Raw genomic sequence first — 27,557 nt, forward strand, 5'->3', positions numbered from 1 at the left:
TGTTATGTACACATCCCCATACTAGACACAAGAGAGAACCCCCTCCCAAACAAAAGTCAAGACTGCTACTACCTTCAATGAGTTTACCATGAGTGTGTGTGTATATGTATTTATATATGTTTGTGTTTGCCATTATGCAATTGAAGAAACTGGTTTATAGGAAGATTATTAATAAAGAAATCACATTCTAAAAATAAATCCAACTAAAACCTAAGAAATTAAAATTTTGATTTTATCTAGGTCTCTAAAAATGTTTGTTCTTAAAAAAAGTCTGTCTCAAGAAAAAGAGAAATTTAACAGATAGAGTGCTGGACTTGGGGTGGATCTGGAGTCAGAAGAGCTGCTACCTGTTCCTCTGTGTCCTTCAATTCCTCATTAAGAGAGTTAGACCAGATGACGTCTGAGGTCTCTTCTAGCTCTAAAGCAGTGATCCCATGGTTCAGAAGGACTTGGATTGAGTTCCCAGCTCTGATATTTACTACTTGTACAACCCTGGGCAAGTAACTTAATCTCTTTATGCCTCAAATATTGCCCTAGGTTTTATCTACTAAGTCATAGATGAATTTTAAGTCATGAAAAGGTTATAGTGATATGGTGAATCTACCCTAATGAAATCACAGCTATTTCTCTTATTTGTCTCTATCTGTTCACGATATGTCAATCATTAGACATAGATATTTTTTATGGTTAGCTCTTTTTTTGTTTGTTTGTTTGTTTTGGGTGAAGCAGTTGGGGTTAAGTGACATGCCCAGAGTCACACAGCTAGTGAATGTTATGTGTCTGAGGCCAGATTTGAACTCAGGTCCTCCTGACTGCAGGGCCAGTGCTCTATCCACCGCACCACCTAGCTGCCCCATGGTTAGCTCTTGATCATGGTGTATGATGAATGGTTCATTATCAATGAAGTTCAGAGAACTTTATTACCTTGTACATAGATGGTACTCTGAAAATATCTCATGAAATTCATAAAAGGATTTTTAAAAAGGAACATTATTTTACTTTTCACAGAACAGGAGCAGGTTTGCTGATTTTTTTGATCTCCTTGTCATCCTTTGCACATCTGTGGAAAAGTAAAAGTAAATACATATGTGAAGATGGGTCAGTACATCTGTGTCAGGTAAGTTTTGAATCTTCATTGTGATTGATAATTACAGAATTTTTATATGTAAGAATTATTCAAAGAACATTTAAAATTAAATCGTGTTCCAAATGATGCAATTCTATATTCTGTACTGCTCAATTTCCCACAGATCCCCAAGTGAGAAAGGGATCAAAGACAGATAAAAATGCTGTGAGAATAAAGTCATCCTTGTTGCTAACCTGTGAAAATGCTCTTGGTTTTGCAGTTGTGCTGATGCATGCTCTTTAACCGTACTGGTAAATACTAGAGGATTAAGATTATGCCCTGTACAAATTTATAGTTCAGTTCAGCCAAACAAATGCTTACTGAGCACTTACTGCAGTATGTGAAAGAATTGGAAAGAAAGAGATGAGAAACCAGGGTAAATGCATTCCTTTCCTTGAGAAATTTAAACTTATCTCCATGATAATTTCACAGAAAATTTTATTCATTAATTAATGGATTTTCACTTTTCATTCTTAGTGATGACTCCATTGTGGTCTCAGTTCATTTTAATCTATTTTTTGTTTGTTTTTGTAAAGCAACATGCTAGAGGTATGAGAGATGTATAAAATGCTGCAAGGATGTGCTAACATTTCCTACATTTGAGCTATGTCACACTTTAAAAAGAATTATAAATGTAATAAAATTGACTTCATTCACTAAAAAGAACATTGACTCTGGAGTCAGAGGTCTTGAATTCAAACTCTGCCTCTAATGCTTATTACCTGTGTGAACTTGGACGAATCATCTAACATCCCTGGGCTTCAATACCTTTATCTATAAAAGGATGGAGTTTCACTAGATGGTATATGAGACCCTTTCTAGCTCTTGATCTGCTCTTTTATCTTTCTTATTTCTATTGAACTGACTTTCTAAAGGAATAGCTTGGAAAAAAATCAATGTTATAACTTTCACTGCTTACACAAGGTTTTATTATTTTCCCTGTGTCTGCATAGCAAAAAGCAAAGAATGGAAAATTAGACAATAATTTTTTTTAACTCAGCCAACTTGAATAATTTTCAGATCCAATTTTTTTCTTTTTAATTTTTTTAAAATTTACTATCCGTTATGATTAGTAGACAGGTAAGAAACAGTCAGGGAAAGAGGGCTAAAAATGTCGTTGTGAGGTGAAAGAAACAGGAGGTCAGAATTCACAGACCTTGGGTTGAGGTTACCAGTCCAGCCTCTCCCTGACTAGCCATACCTTCTAGATTGTTGCTGATGAGTGACCATCCAGGCCTCAGCTTGAGGTCACCTGTGAAGGAGAACCCAGAGCCTCCCCAGGCAGCCTATGCTACTTGGAGGCTGCTCTGTAGGGAATTTCCATCTCCATCTATCAATTCTGAATCTGCTTTTCTTTAACTTCTGCCCATGACTTGTAGTTCTGTTCTCAGAGGATAAGCAGAGCAAGCACAACCCCTCTTCCACATGACAGCCCAGTAAAGAGAGCTCCTCCTGTTCAGCATAGTGTCTGGCACATGTTGTTGTTGTTCAGTTGTTTTTCAGTCATGTCTGACTCTTCGTGACACCATTTGGGGTTTTCTTGGCAAGGATGCTGGAGTGCTTTGCCCTTTCCTTCTGCAGCTCATTTTACAGATGAGGAAACTGAAGCTAAGAGGGTTAAGTGACTTGTCCAGGGTCATACAACTAGTAAGTATCTGAGGCCAGATTTGAACTCAGGAAGATATCTTCCTGCCTCCAGGCCTGGCAGTCTATCCACTGTGCCACCTAGCTACCTATCTAGCGCATAATAGGTACTATATAAATGTTCATTCCCTCCTTCCCTTCCCTCTCCTTATTCTTCTCTTCTCCAGGGAACACATCTCCAGTCCCTTCAGCTAATCCTTGTCTGGCATGATTTCAGGTCCCTTCCCCATCACCATCACCTGTCTCTCAATGGAGCCTAAGATTGCATTAATTTTTTTGGCTCTCATATCACACTGTTGACTTACATACAGTCCAATAAAACCTCCACACTCTGTCATGCAAACTGTCATCTAACCATTTCTAACCCATCATTTTATTGTGCAGTTGATTCTTTGACATCAAATGCAGAAATTCAGATTTGTCACTATTAAATGTCACCTAGTTAATTTCATAGAATTAAAGCTGGAAGAGACATTATGAATCATCTAGTTCCACCCCTTCATTTTACAGATGAGAAAACTGAGACCCAAAAAGTTTAGATGATTTGATTATAGTAACAAAACTGGATTTGAACCCAGGTCCTTTGACCCAGTGCTCTTTCTATCACATTGTGCTGCCTTAAGTGTTTTTTGGATCCTTCTGTCATCTAAAATGTTAGCTTGTTAGTTAAGGTGTTAGTGATCTGCATATTTGATAAGCAAGCTATGTAGAGTTTGATTCTTGCCATTGATAAAAATGTAAACAACATAGGGACAGGCCCAGGTTGTAGAGGCCTTCCCCTGTAGAGGACAAGTCTCTCAATCTGGTCGTTCAAAGAGTTCTGAATCTACCAAATTACACTGTCACCTAATTCATATCATCTTGTCCACAAGAATAGCATGAAGGATTTTGTGATGTGCCTTACTGAAGTACAGGCATATTGTGCTTGTCTCATTCCCCTCTTCTTCTAATCTACCCATCCTGTTAAAAAGCAAAGAACCTTAGCCAGGCATGGCCTGTCCAGGTGAAGCCATCCTCGATTTTAGCAATTATTGTCTCCCTTCAAAGATACTCTTAAACCAGCCTGTTTCTAATATACCCCTGAGGCAGAGTCAAGATGGCAGGAAGAATTAAAGCTGAACTTCCCCCTGTACTTCATTCCAAACAGATCTAGAAAGCATACTCGCCCATGTAACAATTGGGAAATCCGAGAAAAAAAATTACAGTGAGTCACTGAGTCGTTTTTCAAGCTCAGGTCAGCATAAAGAAGACAGATCTATGGACACTGAGGAGAGGGATGTCTAGTCAGGAATGGCCAGCGCCAAGGAGAGGCTGTATACCAGAATAAGAAGAGGTCCCAAATGCAGCACAAAGGGGCAAAAACTTGTGGGGGGCACAGAAACAGGTGCCTCCTGGAAGTTCTGTCACTTATTACCCAGTTTCAGATCACAAATCCAGAGTGGAATGAGCAGAAGACTCATCAGAAGACTCAGGGTGGGCATGAGGATCAATCTTGGTCCCTAGGCCATGTAATAAACAAGAAACAAGCTCAGAATTAAAGAGCATCTGTGTGGCTTGAACCCCAAGAGTAAATTAGGTTCTTAGATCCAGCTTCTAGCCCAATCTGAAGCCAGCATTAGAATAACTAGGCTAGGAATCCCATACCAAAAGGGAGCCAGTAAGGGTGTTGATTTGAACCATAGGAGCTTTCCAGGCTGACAAGTAGTTGAATCCAGCAACAGTCTACTGAAATTTCAAATGGGTAAGCACACAGCTGTACTACTCAGACCCAAACTCAGGTCAGGAGTTTACAAAGCTCAGAGCAGGAAGACAGAAATCAGACTTTGCCCTGAACAGACCACTTTGGGAACACTGAAAGTTTACAGATCTCTAGCCTGAGTTGTGCCTGAGATCCTGGAATAGCCCAACGCTCAATATGCTAAGGAATTAGAAATTGAGGGGATGCCCTTCAATTGGGTAGTGGCTGAACAAGTTGTGCTTTATGATTTTAATGGAACACTATTGTGCTATAAGAAATGAGCAGGATGGGGCAGCTAGGTGGCCCTGAAGTCAGGAGGACCCGAGTTCAAATCTGGCCTCAGACCAAATACTTGACACTTACTAGCTGTGTGACCCTGGGCAAGAAACTTAACCCCAATTGCCTAAAAAAAAAAAGAAAGAAAGAAAGAAAGAAAAAAGAAATGAGCAGGATGATTTCAGAAAAAAAAAACTGGAAAGACTTATACAAACTGATACAAAGTGAAGTAAGCAGAACCAGGAGAATATTGTACTTAGTAATAGAAATATTGTATGATGATCAACTGTGAATGACTTAGCTATTCTCTGGAATACAGTGATCCAAGATAGTTCCAAAGGACTCATGATGAGAAATGCCATTATCTACATCCAGAGAGAGAACTTACAGAGTTTGAATACAGGTTGAAGCATACTGTTCTTCACTTTATTTTTGTGTGTGTGTGTGTGTGTGTGTGTGTGTGTGTGTGTGTGTGTGTGTTTTGGGTTGTTTTGGCTGTGTCTTCTTTCACTACATGACTAATATGGAAATATGTTTTGCATGATTTTGTATATGCAGAGCCTATATCAAATTGCTTACTGTCTCAGGGAGGGGGAAGAGGAAGAGGAGGGAATTTGGAACTCAAAATTTTTAAAAATGAATGTTAAAAATTGTCTTTATATGTAATTGGGAAAAAAAAAACAACTACCCAAGACATTTTCTCTGGTAGTGTACAGAACCCAGCCCTAACAAGTCTTAAGTCAGAAAGTAGATTGGAAGAATAAGCAAACAAAAAACCAGTCCCTATGGCGATGTTCAAGGCACAGGAGAGAATGACACCAAAACATCTACAAGCAAGGCCTCAAAGGAATACACAGCTTGGGTATACATTCACATTGGAAGAGTTGAAGCAAGAGGTTTGGGTATTTTTTTAAAAGAGTTAAAAATGTTCTTATAAATAAATTGAGAGCAATAGAAGAAAAAAATTAGAAGACAAATAAAAGCTAGGAAGAAAAAATTGGAAAAGGAATTAACAGCTTGGCACATAGAGATGTACAAAAACTTGCCCAAGCAACAAACCACCTGAAAATTAGAATGGATCAAATAGAAGTTGCTGACTACTTGATACAGCAAGAAATATTAAAACAAAGTCAAAACTGAAAAAAATGTATAGGATATCTCATAGCAAAAACAACCACCCTGGAAAACAGATTGAGGAGAGAGAAATTAAAAATCACTTGCCAACCTGAAAGCCATGATTTAAAAAAAAAAATACCCTGGATGTTGTATTTCATGAAATCATAGTACTGCCTCAGATGTCTTCGAACCAGAGGGCAATGTGCAAATAGAAAGGATCTACGTGTCACCTTCTGAAAAGAAGTGCCAAAATGAAAAATCCCAGGAATATTGTCACCAAAATCTAGTTTCCAAGTGAGATTAAAAAAAAAATACTGTAAGATGCCACAAAGAATTCAAGTACTGAGGAGCCAATAGATATCACCTACTATTTAACAGCCACCAGTACAAAAGAACAAAGAGATGGAAATATGATATTTTAGAAAGCAAAAGATCTACGCTTACAACCGAGAATAATTTACCCAGAATACTGCGTATAATCCCATGGGGGGAGGAATGGAGCATTAGTGAAAGAGAATATTCAAGCATTCCTGATGAAAAGACCAGAATTGAATAGAAATTTCAAAGTGCAAACACAATAGTCAAAAGGAACATAAAAAGGGAAACATGAGTGGATTATAAGAAACTAAACAAGGATAAACTGCTTACACTGTAATGTAGGGAGAAGATACATGTGTCCCCTCAGAACACTTTCATTATCCATAGTAGTCATAGAGGGAGTCTGAGGAAGTCTAACTAGACAAAGGGCCTGGGAGTGGTTCTGTTATGTCTTTGTGATTATAAAAGAAAAATGGAAAGGAAAATAAAGAAGAATACAAACAGGAAGGGGGAAGGAGAGGAAGGATGGTGGAAAATTATCTCATATAATTGAGGTATACAACAAGTAACCTAAACAAACAAGAAGGAAGGGGTGGGGAGAATTGGGTGATACTTGAACCTCACTCTCATCTGAACTGGTCAAAAGAAGGAAAAATACATGCACACACACACACACACACACACACACAGTAGACTTGGGTACAGAAATACTTTGTACACAGAAAGGGAAAGGGGAGAAGGGGAAGGAAAGAGAGAGAGTAGATTAAGAGAAAGTAGTCCTAAGCAAAACAAACTCCAAGGATGTGCAAAAATATTTAGAGCAGTTCTTTTTGTGGTGGCAAAGAATTGGAAACTGGGAGGGGGTGCTACCAATTGGAGAATTATTGAACAAATATTGGTATATAAATGTGATAGAATATTATTGTTCTGTAAGAAATGATTAAGGAGAGGTTTCAGTGAACAGAGCACTGGGCCTAGAGTCAGGAAGACTTGATTTCAAATTTGGCCTCAGATACTTACCAGCTGTGGACTTTTGGTGAGACACTTAAACTGCCTGCCCCAGTTTCCTCATCTGTAAAATGGGGATGATAATAATAGCTTTTCCTTCATAGGATTGTTGTGAAGCTGTAAAGTGCTTGTCTTGTAGATGTTTAATAAATACTTCATCTCTTCCCCTCTCCTTCCGATAGAAAGCCAAAGGACTCAGAGAGGAGATTTAGACTTTATTTTTGGCCAATGGGGAAAATTGTTTTGTTTGACTATTCATGTTTGTAACACTTTTTTGTTTTCTTTATTTCTCAGTTGAGGGGAGGGAGGGAAAAAAGTGGGAGGGAGCAAAGACAGATTTTTGCTGACTGAAAAAAATAAAATTTAATTTAAAAAAATATACTCCAGAATTTTTGCCAAGAATCAGAGCTAAGCATATTAACCTGTAGTTAATAGATTAAAGACTCTTTAATACTTTAATAGACTAAAGACTCTACTTTCTTCCCTTTAAAAAAATTAATACAATTATTTGCCCCTCTGCAGTTCTGCCCTTCTCCAGCACGTCTCCTGTTTTCTGTGCTCTTTTAGAGACTATTAAAAGATGCTCCTTAATCACATCCGTAGTTCTTTCAGGTGACCATAGTTCACCAGTGCCTGGTGATCTGAACCCATCGAGGTACATCTACTTTCTTTTCATTTATCTTGGGTTTTAACTTCTTTTTAACCATAGTTGATGTGATCTTCCTAGTCAAAAACATCCTCCTTATCAGAGAAAATAGTAGCAAAATAAGGGTTTAGCAGTTTTGCCTTCTCTTAGTCAGTCCCCAAGCATTTATTAGGCACCTGCAGTGTGAGGACAGGGACTGTCTTTTGACTGTTTTTTTATCTCCAGCACTTAGCACAGTGCCTGGCACGTAGCTGGTGCTTAATAAATGCTTGTTGACTGACTGATTGACTGACAAGCACTTTGCTAGCTGTTAAGCAAATCCTGTTAAGGATTCAAAAGTGATATATTATCCTAATGTTCCTCAAGCACGGTTCTCACCACATCAATCTCCTGCTTGAGAATCTTCAGTGGTGCCCCCTTACATCCAGGATTAATGGAAACACTTCAGCTTCATGTAAGGGCCCTTCACAAATTAACTCTGACTTTTGGACCCTTTACATTTCAGCACACTGGCCCACTTGCTGTGCCCCAAAGGTGAATGCATCCTGTCTCCTGACTTCATGCTTTTGCACAGCTGTCTTCCATGACTGGAGGGTAATACCTTCTTACCTCCATTTCTTAGAGTCCATTGATTCCTGCAGTACTCTCCTCAGGTGCCACCTCTTCTAGGATGTCCCTCCTACTCCCCACAGTTGTCAGTGCTCTGTCCCACACGAAATTATCTCATATTTATTTATCTGTTTATATGTTATATCTTCTAGTACAATGTAAGCTCTAGGAGAGTGGGTACTGTTCGTTTTTTCCTTTCCATTCTTGGTCTTTTGCACACAGGAGGCAATATAACAATAATAATAATAATAGTCATTATTACTATTATTCAATTTTTATTGAATTGTAGTATTCCTTCCACCCTTGACTGTGGTCTTTCTTTGATTTTCTTTTCATCCCCAATAGAGCTGAAGAAAACTGTATTGTAGTCTTTTGCATTCATTACCACCCTTGACTTATTTTGAGCTTTAATGGTTTATAGCAGTAATGTCAAACCCAAATAGAAACAGGGCCTACTACTCTATATATAAAGGATCCCTGTAGCAGCATGTTGACTTAGTTTTAAAATGTAATATTAACTAAGTTTTATTGTGTTTTTATTTACCTTATTAAATGTTTTCTAATTAGATTTTAATCTGTTGAATGTTTGACACTTCTATTTTACAGCATCATGTCCCTCTTATATTCACAGTTGCCTACTTCTAGCGTCCATCTTCTATGCATGTCTTTTGGAATATAAGTTGGTTGATGAGTTCTCTGTGCATTCACATTAGTTTCTTTAGACAGACAGCTCTCCCTTTTCTTATTCATTGAATTTGTTTGAATTTGTATTGTTAGAATTTCACAGTCTTGAGTGTTTCATTTTGCTCTTGGGCTGAATTTTTTTTTTTTATGTATCCTACCTTTTTTAAACTCTCTCAAACCTGTTCTCTCAAAATCTAGCATACATGTTAAATTATGCCTTATTTCCCTCTTTCTCTAGAATGATTTCCAAGAGAGAATGGTCATTTTCTCCTTGGATCTCTATCATACCTAATTTCAGAAACAAGTTCTTTCATGTTGGTCAGAATCAGGTTCAGAAGACCCCTTATCACTGCCTCCTCTTAGCAGAATAAAACTATCATTAAAATGAGTCAGAAATGAATCAGCTGCTCTTCTTTAGGCAGAGAGAATTCTAACAAATGTTGGGATACTTAAACTCCTCCATCACTATCATATCATATGCTATATATCATGCTTTTGTGCCCGATTTGTGAGATGCTATATCTCTATACGCAAAGGAAGACCTCAGGATTCAGAAAATATTCATTTATAATTCTGCATATTTCTTCTTCCCAAGAAGTATAGTGATTCTTGCTGCTGTCTTTTATGATAGTTTTACTCTTGGTATAGTAGTACTTCATAATTTTCCACAATCTCTTATCCTATGGGTTTTAGTCAGTCAGTCAATAAGCATTTGTTCTACCCGTCCATTTCCTTTTATCCCTATCTTTAGCCATACAATCCTTTTTCCAGCATTTAATAGACCAGCATCCATGGGGTAAGTGGTATGGGGGGGGCCTGAGAACAGGCAAGATGAGGTGAATGCTGACCAGACAGAGCCCAGGGTCAGCTCATGTGACAGATGAGGAAACTGAGGCAAACAAGGTAGGGTTGCACACCTTCTAAGTATCTGAGGCTAGATTTGAACTCAAGAACATGAGCCTGACTCCAGGCCCGGCACTCTATCCACTGTACCACATAGCTGACTACTATGCATCAACTTAAATGTGTGTTTAGGCAAGCTTGCAAATCTAAGTGTTGAATAACACTGTGGATCATAGGATGATAGATTTAGACCTAGTAGGCCATCAGTCTAATCCATTTTGCAGATGAGGAAACTGTGGCACAGAGAGAGTTAAATGACTTGCCTAAGAATGTAATCAAGTATCTGAAGTAGAATTTGAACTCAGGTCCTACTGACTCTGAGTCGACTGCCCTACCCACTGTGCCGCATACTGCCTCTCTGAGTTTATAGAATTAAGATATGTAGAGCTATAGAGTTCATAAGATTAAGATTCCTTACATAGTTGCACATACCTTCTTTTTTGTGTATGCCTATAGACACCTACATGTATGCTTCTGTATGCATTGGAAGCCCTCAGGATTCAGGAAATTTTAATTTGAATGTTTGTAGTGCAGCATATTCTCCCCAAGCTGTGTGATGATACTTTGATACTGGCTCTAGTTATACTTTTATATTCAGTGTAATACTTCATGCTGCATAATTTCATTGTCTCTTTTGTCTTGTACTAAAAGCTATGGGCTCTGTTTCCCACTCTTTTCTCTTGCCGCCCCCATCTGCCTACTCTGTTCATGCCATCTCCCTGCTTCAGTGGTTTCTGGACCTGCCTCCCTGGGGTTACCAGCTATTCATTTACTTCGTCCAAACCTGCATCTTCCTGCCTTCACTAAACACCTGTCTCGCCTTTCAGTGCCTGCCTCAAGGAGAAAGAATTGAAGACAGAATAGATCTTACCTTTGCTGCCATGGCAACAGCTGCCAGCTGCCTTTTTTTTCCCATTAGCTTCTGAAGTTTCTTGCTGGTGTGAAAATTGTGTTGCATAAATATCTATGAACTAGGTTACAAAGCGTGAAAGAGGAATATCCGTAATGTGAAGGAAGAACGTATGCTAAGATATTTAGGGGTTGGCTTACCCCAAAACCTGCATTCATTAGGGTCCTGGGAATTGATAGGAATAGGAAATGGACCTAGAATTTCATTGTTATAGGGAACTCCTCGGATTAAAAGAACTCCCTCTACCAATATAAGTTGGTACCTTCTCTTCAACTTAAGAGTTTTAGAGAATTGCCTAGGACACTGTTAAGTTAAATGATTTTCCCAGGATTACAGAGTCAGGACACTTAAGAGGTAGGTGGGACCCCAGTGTTCGTGGTTTTGAGGTTAATTCCCCAGGAGCTGATATGCTAATATGACATTAGATATTAGGCTTGATATCTTAGTGCATGGTTTCCTTGTTCATTTGTAATTATTTTCTGCTCTATAGGGAAGCCAAAAAAGCAGTTCATTGATAGAGATTTGTGGATTTGGGAAATCATTTTTATTATTAAGTATATTAAGTAAAGCATTATGGATACTTCAGTTTCCTTATAATAATTTAAGTTAATCGTATAAGCAAATATATTGGTACAGTTCATCTTTTAGTTACCTCAGACCTATTGCTAGAATCAGATAGGGTTTTGTCTCTGTCCTTACAATCATTACTGCCTTCCTTAAGAGAAAAGTAACCTCTTCTCTCCTCTAACAGTGTTAAACAACTAGGGATGATTTGTTAAAAATTAGCATTTTCTTCATAGCTAGAGTTTTAGAGACTCTACTCCTTAAATAACCCAAACAACATGAGAACCGTGGATGGAAGTAAGAGAGAGGCAGATTTCAGTTCTGTGTATGGAAAAAAGTGAAAAGAATTAAATCAGTCCAAAAGTTGAATGTGTTGCCTTAGGATGTAGTTAGTAACTTCCTGCCTGAAAGAAAATCAAGCACCATGTGAACTCTAAGAGGTAAGCAGTTTAGAAGATTAAGGAATGTTTCTAGAAAGGCATTACTGGCTGTGTGACCCTGAGCAAGTCACTTCACCTTTGTTGCCTCAGTTTCTTTGATTATAAAATGGGGATAATAATAGTGTCTACCTTCCAGGGTTGTTATGAGGATCAAATAAAATAATAATTGTACAATGTTTAGCACAGTGCTTGGCACATAGTGGGCACTATATAAACACTTGCTATTATTATTGTTTGATGATGATGTAGCCTTTGAGGTAGCTTTTAAAGGATGAGTAGAACTATTTAGTGAGTGAAAAGTTGGGGGAGGAGCTTACATTAATGGCATAGGGAACATTGTTAGCAAGGGCTCTGGAGGGGTATGGTACTAGGTGTGTTTTGAGCATAGAGAATATTCAAATTTAACTAAATTGTGTGCAAGGAAGGTGAGGGAGTTTCAGATTGTGATGGGAATAAGGATCATAGATTTTGATCTGGAAGGGGCCTTCAAGGTCCTCAAGTCCATTCCTCTCATTTTATAGACTTCCCTTGTGGACATGATAGAAAAAGTGTGCTCTCGATGACTATGCAACTAGGTGCATGAGGGACTGGCTAAATTGTTGGACCAAAAGATTAGTCAACAATGTGTTGATGTCAGTTTGGAAGGAGGTCTTTAATAAACTGATGCAGAGGTCTGTATATAACTTTGTGATATTTAACTTTTTTTTAATCAATGGCTTGTATAAAGTCATAGATGTCATGTTTATAACATATGGGGATGAAATAAAGGTGGGAGAGATCAACAACATGGTTTTGGGGGCCAAATCTAATACGATGAAATTTAATAGGGATAAATGTACAATCTTACACTTGAATTTTTTTAAATTAACTTTGCCAAGTTTAAGATAGATGGAGCATGGCTAGATAGAGTTCATCTGAAAGAGATCTGAGAATATTAATTGAGTTAGCACTAACTATATGTCAAGTGTGATGGAGCTACAGGATGCAGTTGGATAGAGGATTGGGCCTAGAGTCAGGAATTCCTGCGGTCAGATCTAGCCTCAGACACTGTATGATCCTGGGCAAGTCACTTCGTCTCTGTTTGCCTCAGTTTCCTCAACTGTAAAATGAGTATAATAATAGCATCTACCTCACAGGGTTGTTGTGAGGATCAAATGAGATAATATTTGTAAAAAGCAATTAGCACAGTGACTAGGACATAATGTATGCTGTACAAATGCTTATTCCCTTCCCCCCAAAAGCTAACATAGTGTTAGGCTGTTTAAGAAGACTGTTGTTTGGACTAAGAGAGTTAGTCTTCCTGCTGTACTCCATATTGATCATACAACCCATCTAGAGTGTTGTCTTCACTTCCAGGTACAAAGTTTTAGGAATTATGTTGATAAACTGAAGCTTGTCTGGAGGAAGGAGGCCATGATAGGGAAGGGACTTAAGGTAATGCTATTCAAGTATTATTCAAGGACCTGGGGATATTTTGCGTGGCAAAGAGAAGATTGTGATAACTGTTTTCTATTATTTGAAATGCTGAAAGTGGAAGCTTATTCTCCTTGTTCCCAGAGGACGGAATTCAAAGCAATGCAGAAAAACTAACTTCAGTATAAGGAAAGACTTTCTAAAATCAAAAGCCATCCCAAAGTGAAATAGCTTTTCTCAAGAACTATTGTGTTCTCCTTCACAAAAGGGAGGTTTGAGCAAACGTTGACTGACCACCTGTCTGGGATGTTGTGGATGAGGTTTTTGGTCATGTTTGACTTCAGCTAGATGGCCTAACTCTGAGTTCCTTCTGACTTTGAGATTCTGTGATTGTGTTGCCCTCTTACATTTGTGTTCTGGGTTCATCTTTAGAACTTTTAGGGCCATGCAACCATCACTAAATAGAGACAGCTCCATATAATGCACAGCCTGGTCCTATAAAAAATCTTTTATATCCTCATTAATCAATGAGGATAAGAGAAAGAAATACTGGTGGTAAAGTTGGGAGCTTAAAGTTGTCATGAACTTTTTTTTTTTACCTTGAGAGAAAGAATCCATTAAAATTGAACAGTAGGGAAAAGGTCTATCAGGATGAGGCAAGCATTATGGAGCAGGGATCTGGAAGACTTGGCACATGGAGACTTGTTGTTCAGTTGGTTAGTCATGTCTGAGCAGCTCTGTATGAGGTTTTCTTGGCAAACATACTGGAGCTGTTTCCTGTTGCCTTCTCCAGTCGATTAAGGCAAACAGAGGTTTAGTGACTTGCCCAAGGTCACACAACATTTGAATATCTGGGGCTGGATTTGAATTCAGATCTTCCCAACTCCAGGCCCAGGCAATATCCACTGAGCCACCTAGCTGCCTCTCACATGCAGCCTAGCCAAGTGTAAGTACTTAATAATTTTTACAAAGATTTATTAGATTTTTACCATGAGAAAGGCTATAGCATGATTTGTCATTAAAGTCACATCTCCCTCTATCATAAGCGTTCTATTCAGAATTATGTTCTAATACACTATAAGCTCCCTTAGGGCAGAGCTATTTTTCATTTTGGGTTTGTATCCCTGGGGACTAGCACATTTTAGATACTTGATAAATGTTTATTGTACTAGAATAGATATATCTATTAAGTCAAAGAAGATTTCTTCTCTGCAATGTAGCCTTTTGTTGGAGTGAGCTGACACAATCACAGATCACAGTGCATTTGTATGTTTGCTGTGGGTTCTCCATAGCAGGCACTACATGAAATACAAAGATTAAATATGACTCTCACTCTAACTTCATGTAGTTCAAAATCTAGCAAGAAGCAATGACAGGCACATGAACAACTTCAGTGCAAAAATGTATAAGAAGTGCAAAAGAGAAGTGCACGCCAAGTATGATGCAGTGGATTTCACTAGGGACATGGCACCATGTCCCTTTCTTCCATGTCTAGTTGCTGTTGTATCATTGGAGGGTTGGGGGGTTATTTCAGTGGCTTTTTGGAGGGGTAGGAGTTGTTTTCTTTCCTTTTTTTTTTTTTTAAACAGAATCTCAGAGTTAGAAGGGACTTCCTGGTCCAGCCTAGATCTGAAGAATCTCCTCTACAATATATTCAGTATATGTAACCTTCCAGTCTTAGGTTGAAGACCTTCAAGGAGAAGGACTCTAGTGCCTCCTAAAGTAGCTCATTATACTTTTAGATAGCTCTGCTTGTTAGGAAGTTCTTTTTATCAAACTTAAATTTGCTTCTTTGCAGCCCACTGTCCTTAGAGCTGCCCTTTGTAGCCTTCTAACCTCTTTTCCACATGATATCCCTTCAGATACTTGAAAAGAAATGTCATGCTGTCCTCTCCTCCTCAACCCCACACCCTCCCCACCCCACTAGTCTTCTCTTCTCCAAGATAAACATCCCTAATTCCTTTAACCAAATGATACTATGTCAGAGAGTCTTAAACTGCTCTTTACCATTCTAGTCACACTTCTCTGGACACTCCTTCTTGTCAATATCCATCCTAAAACATGGTGGCTAGATCTGAATATCATTCTGTATGTCTGATCAGGTCAGAGTGCAGTAGGACTGTTATATCCCTAATCCTGGGCATTGCCTCTAATAATGTTTTATAAGATCACATTTTATTGTTTTGGAGGCTGCATCACTGGGTTGAATAATACTGAGTTTTCAGGTCACTAAAGTACCCTGATCCTTTTCAGGTAAATTGCTATCCAGCTGTAGAAGCGTCTCTGGTATAACAGAAGTCAGTAAGGAAATATAATTCCCTTTAGAATTATAAATTGCTTTTAAAGAGCAAATGCATTTTATTAAATAAGGTAAAGCTTTATATGTCATCTTAATTGCCATGAAATATTTCTCCAAGTATTCATTGGAAATGGTCTTGGGTATAATTTAGTCACCTTGAAATAATCACCAAAAACTTTTCTCTCACTCAAAATATTCTTTAAATTCTCTTATAAAACTGTCATTTATTTTGTTAGCCTTTTTGTATCGTTTGCCTGTCATTGTCAGATTTCTTTTTTTTTTTTTTTTTTTTTTTTTGGCTAGGCAGTGGGGTTAAGTGACTTGCCCAGGGTCACATAGCTAGTAACTGTTATGTGTCTGAGATTGGATTTGAACTCAGGTCCTCCTGAATCCAAGGCTGGTGTTCTATCCACTGCGCCACCTAGCTGCCCCCATTGTCAGATTTCTTGAAAATTGTTTTTAATCTAATTTAAGGATGCACAAATGAATAAAAAAATAATTTATTAAGTCCTTGCTATATGCTAAGCAGTGGGGATAATAAATAGAAAAGCCACATAATCCATGCTCCAAGAAGCTTACATTTTTAATTATGAGAGACAACACATTCCATGTAGGAGGGTGGAAAGAGAGATGGAAAGTCCTGGGAAACCTTATACCAGCAGGGCAGATGGAAAAGTCCAGAAGTCTTTAGTGTAGATGAGCAGATTAGGTTTTCTTGAGGATCTGCAAAGTATAGTAGCAGCGCTTTCGGTAAGAACCAGTGAACCCTAAGGAGTGATGGCAAGATAGATTGTAAAGAGCTAGTGTTCCATCATTTTCCTGGAATGTTTGTAGTTGGCTATTCCCTGCTCATCCAAAAGGTAGAGTGGTTATATCGCCAGCCCTGACTGTTGGAAAGGGGATAATGAAACAGGGGCTTCATAGAGTCATTGCCTATGGGAGTACAGATCAGGGTCAGCTTCCAGCTAGGATGGTGTGGCCAACATCTAGTAAGAACTAGGAGGCAGGGGATAAAATAGGGTAAGGGAAGATTGTAGCAATTCATGATTCCTGTGCTAGGTGCCTATCAGCTACCTGTTGGCACATCAATAGTGAGCCAGTGGGGTGAGCTTAGGGGGAGAATTCAGCTCTGTATGACATATGCTACATCGTGAAGGCCCTTTGATATTTTGGGATTGGCAAAATTTGCTAATTTTTTCAATGTGAAGTAGAAATTAAATCATTTTGACATTCATGAAATATGTTTGCTTTATTTATAACTTTGTTACTACCTTTTGTTTACTATTAAAGTATAATGTTATGGAAATCAGGGACTTTTTTGAAGGTATATTAAATAAGCTAACAAAAACATAAATGAGGGATTTTTAGAAGTGAGAAGGCAGTGTTAACTATTATTTTTCTGTCTTTGTCTTCCTTTCTACTCTTTAAAAATTAAAAAAATCATAGATCATTATTATTAATACATAAATGAGCTAAGTATGGTTTTTACTCAGATAAAAATCTTATTCTAGTATTTATCTTTAGTAAAGATTTGAATCAAATATAATGAAGCAGTTTTTTAATCCAGTCCATCTAGACATGAAGATTTTTTTTCCCAAGGTAAATCATTTGTGGCTTAGCTAACTTTTCCTCTCCAGATCAGATTATTTAGGTTATCTATTTCCTATTTTGTTAATTTTGAATATTTTTTGTTGTTGATTGCATCAATTTCCTATAAGTTTTTCAGTTATTTTGGCATATCGGGAGTATTGGTTTTCTTCATTTCTACAAATTTGTTATGTCTTCCTTTTTTCATTTGTTAATTTGGTTTTCTCCTTTTTGGATGAGATTCACTAATGTTTTCGTAAGTCTTAAAATAACTAACCCTTTCTTTTGCTTTTAGTTCACTTTTTAAAATTGTGGTTCTGGCCAACTCATCTTAATTTCTAAAATCTCTTGTTCTTGTTTACAAAATGCTAATTTGTTATTTTTCTATGGTTTAAAATAAAACAAAACACTTTTTTAAAAAAAATCCAAACTTCAGTTCACAGGTTTCCTTTCAGTTCAACAATCTCAATCAACAAGCATTCATTAAATTCAATTTATTGTGTACAAGGCGGTGTGCTAAATAATATGTATACTAAGACAAAAACAAAATCCCTGTCCTTATGAATACTACTGGGTGATAAAATGTAGATAGATAAGTAAAAATAAAGTACATATGAACTAATCAAAGGAGAGGCTTTTATAGTTGAGATACCAGGGAAAGACTGATGGAGGATGTGTCGCCTGACCTGTGCTTTGAAGGAAGGCAGAGATTCAAAGAGGAGGAGGTGAGGAAGGAGAGGACTTTTCTGTCATGGGTGATGACTGTACAAAGACACAGAGATGGGAGCTAGAATATTGTATATGGAGAACAGATATTAGGTCACTTTGATTAGAAAGGACAGCATATGAAGATTGCCTATTGAAATGAGTAATTATTGCTGCTGGTGTAAGAATTAAGTAAGGTCAGGGTTTTTTGCTTATTTGTTTGTTTAATTGTTTGCTTTTTTGTAATATATGTCCCGGCAGCTGAAGCTCCAGACTTAACTGAACCTGATTCAGTTTTGGAGTTGACCCTACAAATTCACATTCATTTCTTAGTATAAGTGCTCAAGGATATAAATTTTCTACCAAGGACTATTTTAACTATCTCAAAAATTTTACTGTGCTATATAATTACCTACATTCTCTTTTTATTATTTTTATAATTTAGTCTTTGACTCATTCATTCATCAGGATACCTTTTTATCATATCTATTTATATACACATCTTTTGTTCACATTTCCTTTATTGGTTGCATTATTTTTGTGTTCTTGTCCTTAAAGCATATGTCTGAGATTGCCTTTTCACATATATTTGAATTCTTTTTGCTCTGACACGTAAGTTTTGCATAAATCTTGTAGAAGTCTAAAAAATACATATATTCCCTAAAATTCACATTCTGAAGTCTTATTAAGCCAATGAAATTCAGTTCTTCCAACATTTTGTTCAGCTTCTTTTTTGTTTATCTTTCTGTTGAATTTATCAAGTTGTGACAGGAACATTATATTTGCCCAGAATTTGTGTCTTCCTCTTTAAATCTTTTTCCCCTTTAGTTAGTTAGTCTTTCTTTAAAGACCTTTGTTGCTATGCTATTTGATATTAATGTTCAATATCATTATTAATTTTCCATATTGCCTTTAATCATAATGTAGTTTTTCTGCTTAGCTCTCTTAATTGTGTCTATATTTGTTTTTGTCATTCAAGAAATCATGATTGTAGCTTTTGCTTTTTTCAATTCAACTAGTGTTGATTTTTGTTCTAGCTCCTCACTTAGAATCTGTATGAGACTATGTTTTAGATATGTTTCTTGTAAGAAACAAATAATTTGATTTTGTTTTCTAACCTACCTTTGAAACTAGAATTAGTGAGTTCAGCCCATAAACATTCAGTATTATATTTGTTAAGATTTTTCCCTTTTCCTTAGATCTTGCTATATTACTTTTTTTTCCTTTATGTCAGCTCAGGTTATGTTATACTACCTGTTTTTTTTAACAGCTCAATCTTACTTCCTTCTCTCATCTCTAGTCATTGCTGCACCCTCCTCCCACCCTATTACCACTACAACAGAAGAACTAAAGCTATCTCTGTAACAAAATAACTGATACTCCCCCCCCACAAAAAAAAAATCAAGCACAAGCTCACCAAAGGCAGGTTCTATATTTAATTATATAATTGTTTTAATCCAAGGGGTTCAGATAAGAGCATGGTTTAATAATCAACATCTCTCCTTTATTCCACGCCTTTTTATTATTAACTGTCACTTGTGGTACCCAATTTCAATAATTATTTTCCTTTCCTTACATTTAGTCTTCTGGATTATCTGTGGGTGAAGGGTAAGGGTAAGGGAACAAACAGTTATTAAGCACATACTGTGTGCCAGGTACTGTACTAAGCACTCTACAAATATTGTCTCATTTGATCCTTACAATAATTCTTGGGGTTAGATGCTATCATTATCCCCATTTCACAGTTGAGGAAACTGAGGTAGACAAAGGTTAAATGATTTGGCTAGAGTCATACAGTTAATAAGTGTCTGAGGTTGCATTTGAACTCAGGTCTTCCTGACTCTAGATTTAGCACTCTATCCACCTATGCCTCTAGTTCTTTCTCTGTTGTTTTCAAGGAATATTCCCCTCAAATTCCCAACCTTTGTGTTTTCAATGACCCTTATACTTAATGTGACTTAGAAACTATAGTGAACTTCATCACCTATTTACCACATATAAACACTGAGTCATTTGCAATTCATTATTTGCTTTCAAATACAGATTACTTGTTAAACTTTCACTCTTTGGCAAATTTGCATGTTGTTGACTGTTCAGTTCTGTATTTCTCATCAGTAAAGAATTAAATTGTGTGACATCATTGAAGAATTATATGTCCCCATGATGGTATATATTCAGTTCTGCAGAATAAATGATTTACCAGCTTAGGGTGATTCCTCTTGTGTTTGAGTAAATTGTATGCTAATCTCTTCTGTTGTTTCATATAATCAATGAATAGTCTTGCACAATTCAAATTTCTGCTTGATATGGGAATTGCTTCCACTTTTCTGTTTGCAAGAATGTACCTGATGCTGAAGCTCTGAACTAGGCAACTTTATTTCAGGGTGAGGTAAACTTTGGGTTACTCTATGTCAGCATCCTAAGGATTCTTTCAATCAATCAATTAATATAGTGCTCTCTACTCCTGGTGCTTCTAAATGATTTTCTTATATTCTTTACTGAAAAATGGTGTCCAGATTCTGTTTCTTCCCATTTTTCTGAAACTCCAATAATTCCCCAGTGGCTTCACTGAGCTATTTCTAAAGCACTATTCCTTTAATAGATAGAGAATTAAATTCTTCTGCTTTTGCTATTAACACTTTTTTTTCTCTTTGTTCACCCACAACTAAATTTGGATTTGATTATACAAAGATCAAAGAATTTTGTTAAGCCTTTAAAAGAGAAGAAACAGATTGGAGGTGAGAAATATTTGAAATAACTATTAAATAAAAGTCTTCCAATTTCTATAAAAACATTAATTTATTCTTTCCCATTGAGCAGTGGTCAAAGGACACAGGAAAACACTTTATGTAGAAAGACATACATACTGTTCACAACTGGGGCTGGAGGATAAACCATTAAACTCCACCCAGAGCCTTCCTTTATAGAGGTCAGAAACTGGACTTTGTAGCTCACTACACTTTCCATCTGCAGCTCTACTTGGTTTCCACTCCACAGAAGGAGATGCCCTAGCTCTGGGTACTACCTCCTGTCTCTGCCCCCCTTCAGCTTCTTTTTGTGTGTTATTTTCCCCCTTTAGATTGTAAGCTTCTTGAGAGCAAGAAATGTCCTCCTTATTTTTTTCCCCAGCACTTAGCACAGTGTCTGACACCAAGTAAGTGCTTAATAAATTTTTGTTGAATTGTATTGAACTACCTGAAAAGATGTTCAAATTCTATAAACATAGTAGAAATTAAAATCAACTCAGCATTATTGTATTATTTTATGTCCACTACAATAGCAAAAATAGAGTATTGCCAAAATTTTATTGCAGTTTTAAGCTATTGTACATGTATATATATGTAAATATAATTATGTGTTATGTATGTAATGTATTATATATGTATACATAATATATATGCATAGTAGCTTAGATATGTATATCATACATGTAATAGTTTATGCATTATATATGTGTAATAGTTTAAAATTTCACTAAGACTTTGGGGATACCTTGTATAGATATAAAGTTCAATGGTGCTGAGGCTGTGGAGAAGCCTCTAGTCCTTTGTTTGTGGGATTGTAGATTAGTGAAAATGTTTTGGAAAGCAGTACAGTATTAAGTTCTCTGGTCACAAAACTTACCATGTATTTTACCTGAGAAATTCCATTTCTAGAATTTTATCTTGATAACATCGTGGGGTAGGGGAAGAGGTGGAGAAAATCTCTGCACAAAAAAGATTGATAGTTGCTTTATATATAGTAGTGAGATATTGGAAACAATCTATATATTCAACAAATGGAAAATGCCTGGATAATGAATGTTTTTATTGAAATATTGTATTACTGAAAATGCTCAATATTAAGAATATAAGGAAATGTGAAAAGATTTATGAAGCTTGAAATCAGTAGAGCCATAATATTTCTTGTATTGATCCCTTTCTCTCTATTCACATAGCTATTCTTTGTTCACCTATACCCAAATTTAGGCCCTTATCTACACTAGCTTATACTATAGATGTTTTCTAATTACTCTCCATACCTCGCCTCTTTTTTCTCCAATATCTACTCTACAGAGCTTGACAAGTGGATATTCCTTTTTCCCCCAGACAGACATAGCCTATTATTCTTTTAAAAAAGGATGATCACATGTTTGAAAAAGGCAGTGAGGTTAACAAAAAAAAAAAAAAAAATTGCAATGGAAAGGGCCAAAAATTGAGAATCATTCATTTTATTTCCTAGAAAATTATGTTAGGGTATGAGTAGTGGTGTGGTTTTTATTCTTCTTGGGGTCAGTAAGGATAGCCTAATATCTCTCTCTGCCCTCCCCACTCTCTGGTGATTCAGGTTTGCATTTCCATCCTCCTAATAGATGTTTTTTCCATGGAAGTCTTGCTATCCTCTCAAACATTGTTTGTCTAACATGTTTATTCATCACTCCACCTCACTTCCCTTCCCCCCCAAAAAAACAAACAAACAAATCTGCTACTCTGCCTCAATTTCTTTGATTTTATAAACCTTAAAAACACTCTTCCTCCATTACCTTTTTCTCCTGTCTACCTCTTTCTCCTCTGTTTTACAGATATTAACCCAACCATCCAGGTCCAACTTTGCAGCCATCTCTGGTTCCTCCTATACTTAACCTTCCATATCCAATCGTTACCTTGATTTATACATCACAATATTTCTTTCATACACACAATCCTTTCTTTTTGTCTCCAGGTGGATATTCTTAACCACACATCAGCCAATATCACACACACCCCTTACCCCATATTCTGGAGCCTTTACTGGTGCTCTCTTGTCTCTAGACTAAATTATGAAATACTCAGGCTTACATTATTTAGGGTATTGGGCTCCAGAAACTGGCTCCCAGTGACCTATCTGGCTTCATTTCATGTTACTTGTTTATAGTCATATTAACTTGTTAATTGTTCCCCATACATTGACCAACCATATCCCAGCTCCATGTTTTTGTAAAAGTTGTCCTCCACATCTGGAATGCTCTCCTTCTTCAGCACCACTTTTAGAAAACTCCAGTTCTCTCAAAGTCCAGCCTAGATGCCACTTCCTCCATTAATCATTGAACGATTCCCTCCCCTATCCCCTAAGTTACCGGCATCTCTCCCTCTTGAAATGCATCCGTACTTTGTATTGACTTGTGTCCACATTGTGCCTCTTCAGGAGATGGGAAGGTCCCTAGAGGATGATCTCTTTGGTTTTTGTCTTTGTGCTTGTAGTGCATAGCACAGGGGATTTGTTCTGTGAAGTTTGAATTCAGTCAAAGAGCTGAACTTGAGGACCTAGAGGGCCACATGTGGCCTCGAGGCTGCAGGTTCTCCACCCCTGGCCCTAGCACAATGCCTTGCAAATAGTAGACCTTCAAAAAAGGTTGTTTGAATTGAATTAAACCACAGCTCTGAACAATTTAACTATAATCAAAGATGAAGAAATTAAAAAGAAAGAAGGAAAAAAGGTTCAAAGATGACATTGCATCAAGGAATCCTAGAGGAGATGGACAACAGAATCATTTCGCTTAATTATATTTGTTTAATTTATTTCAATAAATACTCTGTCTAAGGCAATGTTCTTAGTTGCTGAAACTGCAGAGACAAAAATAAAATAGCTCTTATGGTAAAAAAGCTTATGTTTTTCATCATATCCATAAAGTAGTCATCTAGACTTTGCACCAAAATACTACCTCCAGAAACCACTTCCTTTCTATATATTACATTAAATTGTCTGTGACTTTGGTGCAGGTATATGATCAGTTTTTAAACTGTATGTAAAATATAGAATGAATGTATTTGTAAATATATACAGAGAGGAGAAAAATCTAGAATTATGTACCATATATAACCTATATGAACAATGCTATAAAGATGAAATATTCCTAAGTAGCAACCACATTTATGTTGTCTGTTGGTTTTCTTAGCTACCTGAATACATGGTGGGCCAAAGTAGTAAAATTTACAGGATTAGAATTACATTTTTAGTAAAAATGAATAGAGAAATGCTTCTATCATCAAATTTTGTGAAGTACAAGCTATATAATAATCAAAGAAGATTATGACTTGGGCCTTCCCCAGGTATTGAGAATTAATATTTCATAAGAAAAAATCATTAGAAGGCTTTAAAAAATAGTACTATATATCTGATTATCACTGTAAATACTAGTTTTATGTGTATACTTAATATCTTTTATATATGAGATAAAAAAAAATAATGCTTCCTATCATCCTACTGTGTTCTTGTTTGACTGGAATCGATTTATGAAAAGCACTTTGTAAGTATAAAGTAATAGTTTAAGTAATCTTGCTGAAATGTTTATTTTTTACTACCCACAAGATTAATTGATCCTTTTGATTTTTTTGTTTCCAGATGGTGGGTATACTTATTTCCACATATATTGTGAACAGTACTCACAGTAGTCTTCTTCAGAAACAAGGTCTGCCTCAAATTAACCAGATTGTTAGCTGGGCAATACTGGGTAAGATATATTTCAACCAAATGAGGATGACTTTCAGGGAAATGGACCTGTTTATGTTCCCTTTGTTTTAGTGCTACTTATTTGTCACTATCTTTTATTATACAGATATTGAAATAAAAAGAAATTACATAGCATTGAGGAAATTTATATTACCAGCAGCTGTAGTTTTCTTGCCCGAAAAAAATCAAAACTTTTGTGAGTGTGCATATGTTGTTGAGAATTGGTTCAGAAAATATTTGTGGTCTGATGATAATGGATTGTATTTAACATCTGTTAAAATCTACAGTGTCATCCCAGAAAAGAGCAGGATTTTGTATAGTTATGGTTGATTTTCATCTGAATTATAATTTCTCAGTTCTTCTTACCATAAGGAATAGGACACAAAATTGTTATCTATTTCTTGTTCCTAAGGAAGGAAAATTCTTTAGTCATCTTTCAGTTGATTACATATTTTATCAAGCCTATTAAGAGATTCAAAATGGATTCCTGTACATAAATATTGACATTTCAGAATACAGAAATTTATTTGAAAAAGAAAATATACTATTTGAGTATTTCAGCATTTTTCTTTTGGAGATAACATGTTTTATTGTTGTTGTTGTGGGGCATGGGAATAGAGGGAGGTGGAGAGAAAGGTGCCCTTTAGTAGTATGTGTTTGTATTTTGACATAGTATTTTCTTTCTTCTTTTTTTGGCTCGTTCATTGCCATATGTTCAGAAAATAAACCGAAATTAAACAAATGAAAGTGAAATTCACCTCCAAAGGGGAAGAGAAGCAATGAAAAGAATAGACCATGTACGTACAGGATTTAATGCCCTTGAAAACTTTAATCTTTCTTTGTCTTTTTCATTAACAAAAGACTAAGACTAAGAAAGACTAAGAAAGAACCCAAGATAAAGAAGTAGTAGCAACCGCATCTAGACCCATATATTTATCTCCTGTAAGATCTGTTTTGCTCCCTTTCCAAATGCATCTACTACTTTTACCTATTGTATCTGGCTGTATTCAGATTATGGGATTTTAGAGCTGGATAATACCTGAATGGTCATGTAGCCTGAACCTTCCGTTTTATTGAAGAAACTGAGAATTAGAAAATTGATGGAATTATCCAGGGCCACATACTGTTGGTGACTAAACTAGAAAAAGAACCCAGGTCTTCTAATTCCAAGTCAGTGCTCTTGGCACTATACCACATTGCCCATTTAGATGTCTCTTTGACAAAAACTAATGATCATATTAACCAATAACTATATGTCATTTTTTCCAGTGTAAATGATACAAATTTTTCAATGTATTTATATAATTGTTCTTCATCATTCAGCATTTACCATTTTAATAAATGTACTGAATGAAGTATTACAGAAAGTATACTTTATTTTTCCAAAGTTATGGGGAAAGACGAAGAAAAAATGCTGTGTGTGTGAAATAACCAACCCAAATGAAACCCTCATACTTGTACAACCTCACAGGGATACTTATCACCAGCAAGTCACACTTAAATATTAATAAATGCCTTTCTTATAATAATGCAGAATCTGTTTGGGGTCGCCAAATCTGTAAGTTGCATAACAACGATACTAACTAGTGTAAATGAGCTAAACCGTCAGCTGTCCGCTAACGCCCCTGAAGAAGCTATGGAAAACTTGTTTCTGAAGTAATAATAATGATAATAACTGACATTGTACACACACACACACACATCACTTCAGAATTCTCAGAATATTTGAGAGACCTATTATCCTATTAATTGTCACCTGGCTTTCTGTCATCTAGTTCTTTGCAGAGGTGTTAGCCCTGAACATAAGTTATATCCCTCCACCCCAAACACATACATTTTTGCTTCCTTTCTTTACCTGATCAAACTTTGGAATTGTAGGAAACCTAAAAGATTGAACCAGACCATAGGATTGTAGTAAAAGAGAAAAGATGAATGTTCCAACTTTGGCTATGTGACCTTGGGCAAATCATTTCAATTCCCTGGTTTCCTTATTTTATAAAATCATATTATTGAAGTAGATGATCTCGAAGGCCTCTTCCAGTTTTAAAGTCCTATAAATAGCTCATATTAATAACTGTTCACTTTTTAGCCATATGTTTATTATTTATCTAGTCAAAGAACCCAGTAGTAGGGAGAAGAAAAAATGATTCTGAATTTGTTGCTGATTTATGCCCCCTCCTATAATTCATATGTTTAAAACCTGAAGTACTATAAAAACTGCCTGTTTTATACATGCAAAACTGTTGTACATGATTAAATTTATTTTATATTTTTTCCAAAGAGGCCAAATTGTTTAATGAATAGGGAACTGGCCTCAAAGCCAAGAAGACCTGGGTTTAAATCTGACACATTCTAGTTTTGTGACCCTGGGCAAGTCACTTAATCCCACTATGCTCTCGTCATCTCTCTAAGACTATAAGTTGCAGAGAATGTGCTGCCTTTCATTGGTAGAGGGATTTCCTTACCAGATAGTTCCTTATATGAATGAATACATAGATATAGTCCCCATCCCTTTATTTTTCCATTCCAAAAATATAACACAAATATGTCATATTACTACAATTAAGTATGGCATATATAATCTCTAAGGTTGCTATTTCCTTGTCCTTTTAATTAATCTGGGCTTTATATTCGGGAATAGGTAATGACCTGAGTTTCTCGTGGTTAGTTAGCAACAAAAATGTTATTTTTCTTAAGGTGAAGTAGAGGGCATTAGAAAATAGTTATCTCACCTCCACAAAAGTCTTATCAGGGCATGTAAATAACACTGAATTCTTTTTGTTTAATTTAATTATTCTTTATTTATTTTAACATTAATTTTTAAAAATTTTGAGTTCTAAATTTTCTCCCTCTCTCCCCACTGAGAAGGCAAGCCATATGATATCAATTATACATGTGAAATCATGCAAAACACATTTCCATATTAGCTATGTTACCAAAAAAGCAAGAAAAATAAAGTAAGTGAAAAAAGTATGCTTCAGTCTGCAGTTAGAGTTCATCAGTTCTCTCTCAGGAGGTGGATAGCATTTTTTATCATAAGTTCTTTGGAATTGTCTTGGATCATGATACATTGAATTCTCAAAGGCTATTTGAGTGGAATATA

The 27,557-nt window shown here is 36.3% G+C and overlaps 1 protein-coding gene across 6 annotated transcripts in view; it reads left to right on the forward strand.

Annotated features, from left to right (window-relative positions):
• Positions 1 to 27,557, forward strand: part of PIGN (phosphatidylinositol glycan anchor biosynthesis class N) — a 225,864-nt gene that overhangs the window by 154,774 nt on the left and 43,533 nt on the right. For all 6 annotated transcript variants that reach the window (XM_027868736.1, XM_027868738.1, XM_027868740.1 and 3 more), the window contains 2 exons: positions 1,009 to 1,117; positions 24,347 to 24,455. In XM_027868736.1, coding sequence (XP_027724537.1) covers positions 1,009 to 1,117; positions 24,347 to 24,455 — 218 coding nt within the window. The remainder of the gene's footprint in view (positions 1 to 1,008; positions 1,118 to 24,346; positions 24,456 to 27,557) is intronic.

The sequence above is a fragment of the Vombatus ursinus genome, unplaced genomic scaffold, assembly GCF_900497805.2.
Source record: "Vombatus ursinus unplaced genomic scaffold, bare-nosed wombat genome assembly UNPS02014791.1, whole genome shotgun sequence".
In the NCBI taxonomy this organism is placed as follows: domain Eukaryota; kingdom Metazoa; phylum Chordata; class Mammalia; order Diprotodontia; family Vombatidae; genus Vombatus; species Vombatus ursinus.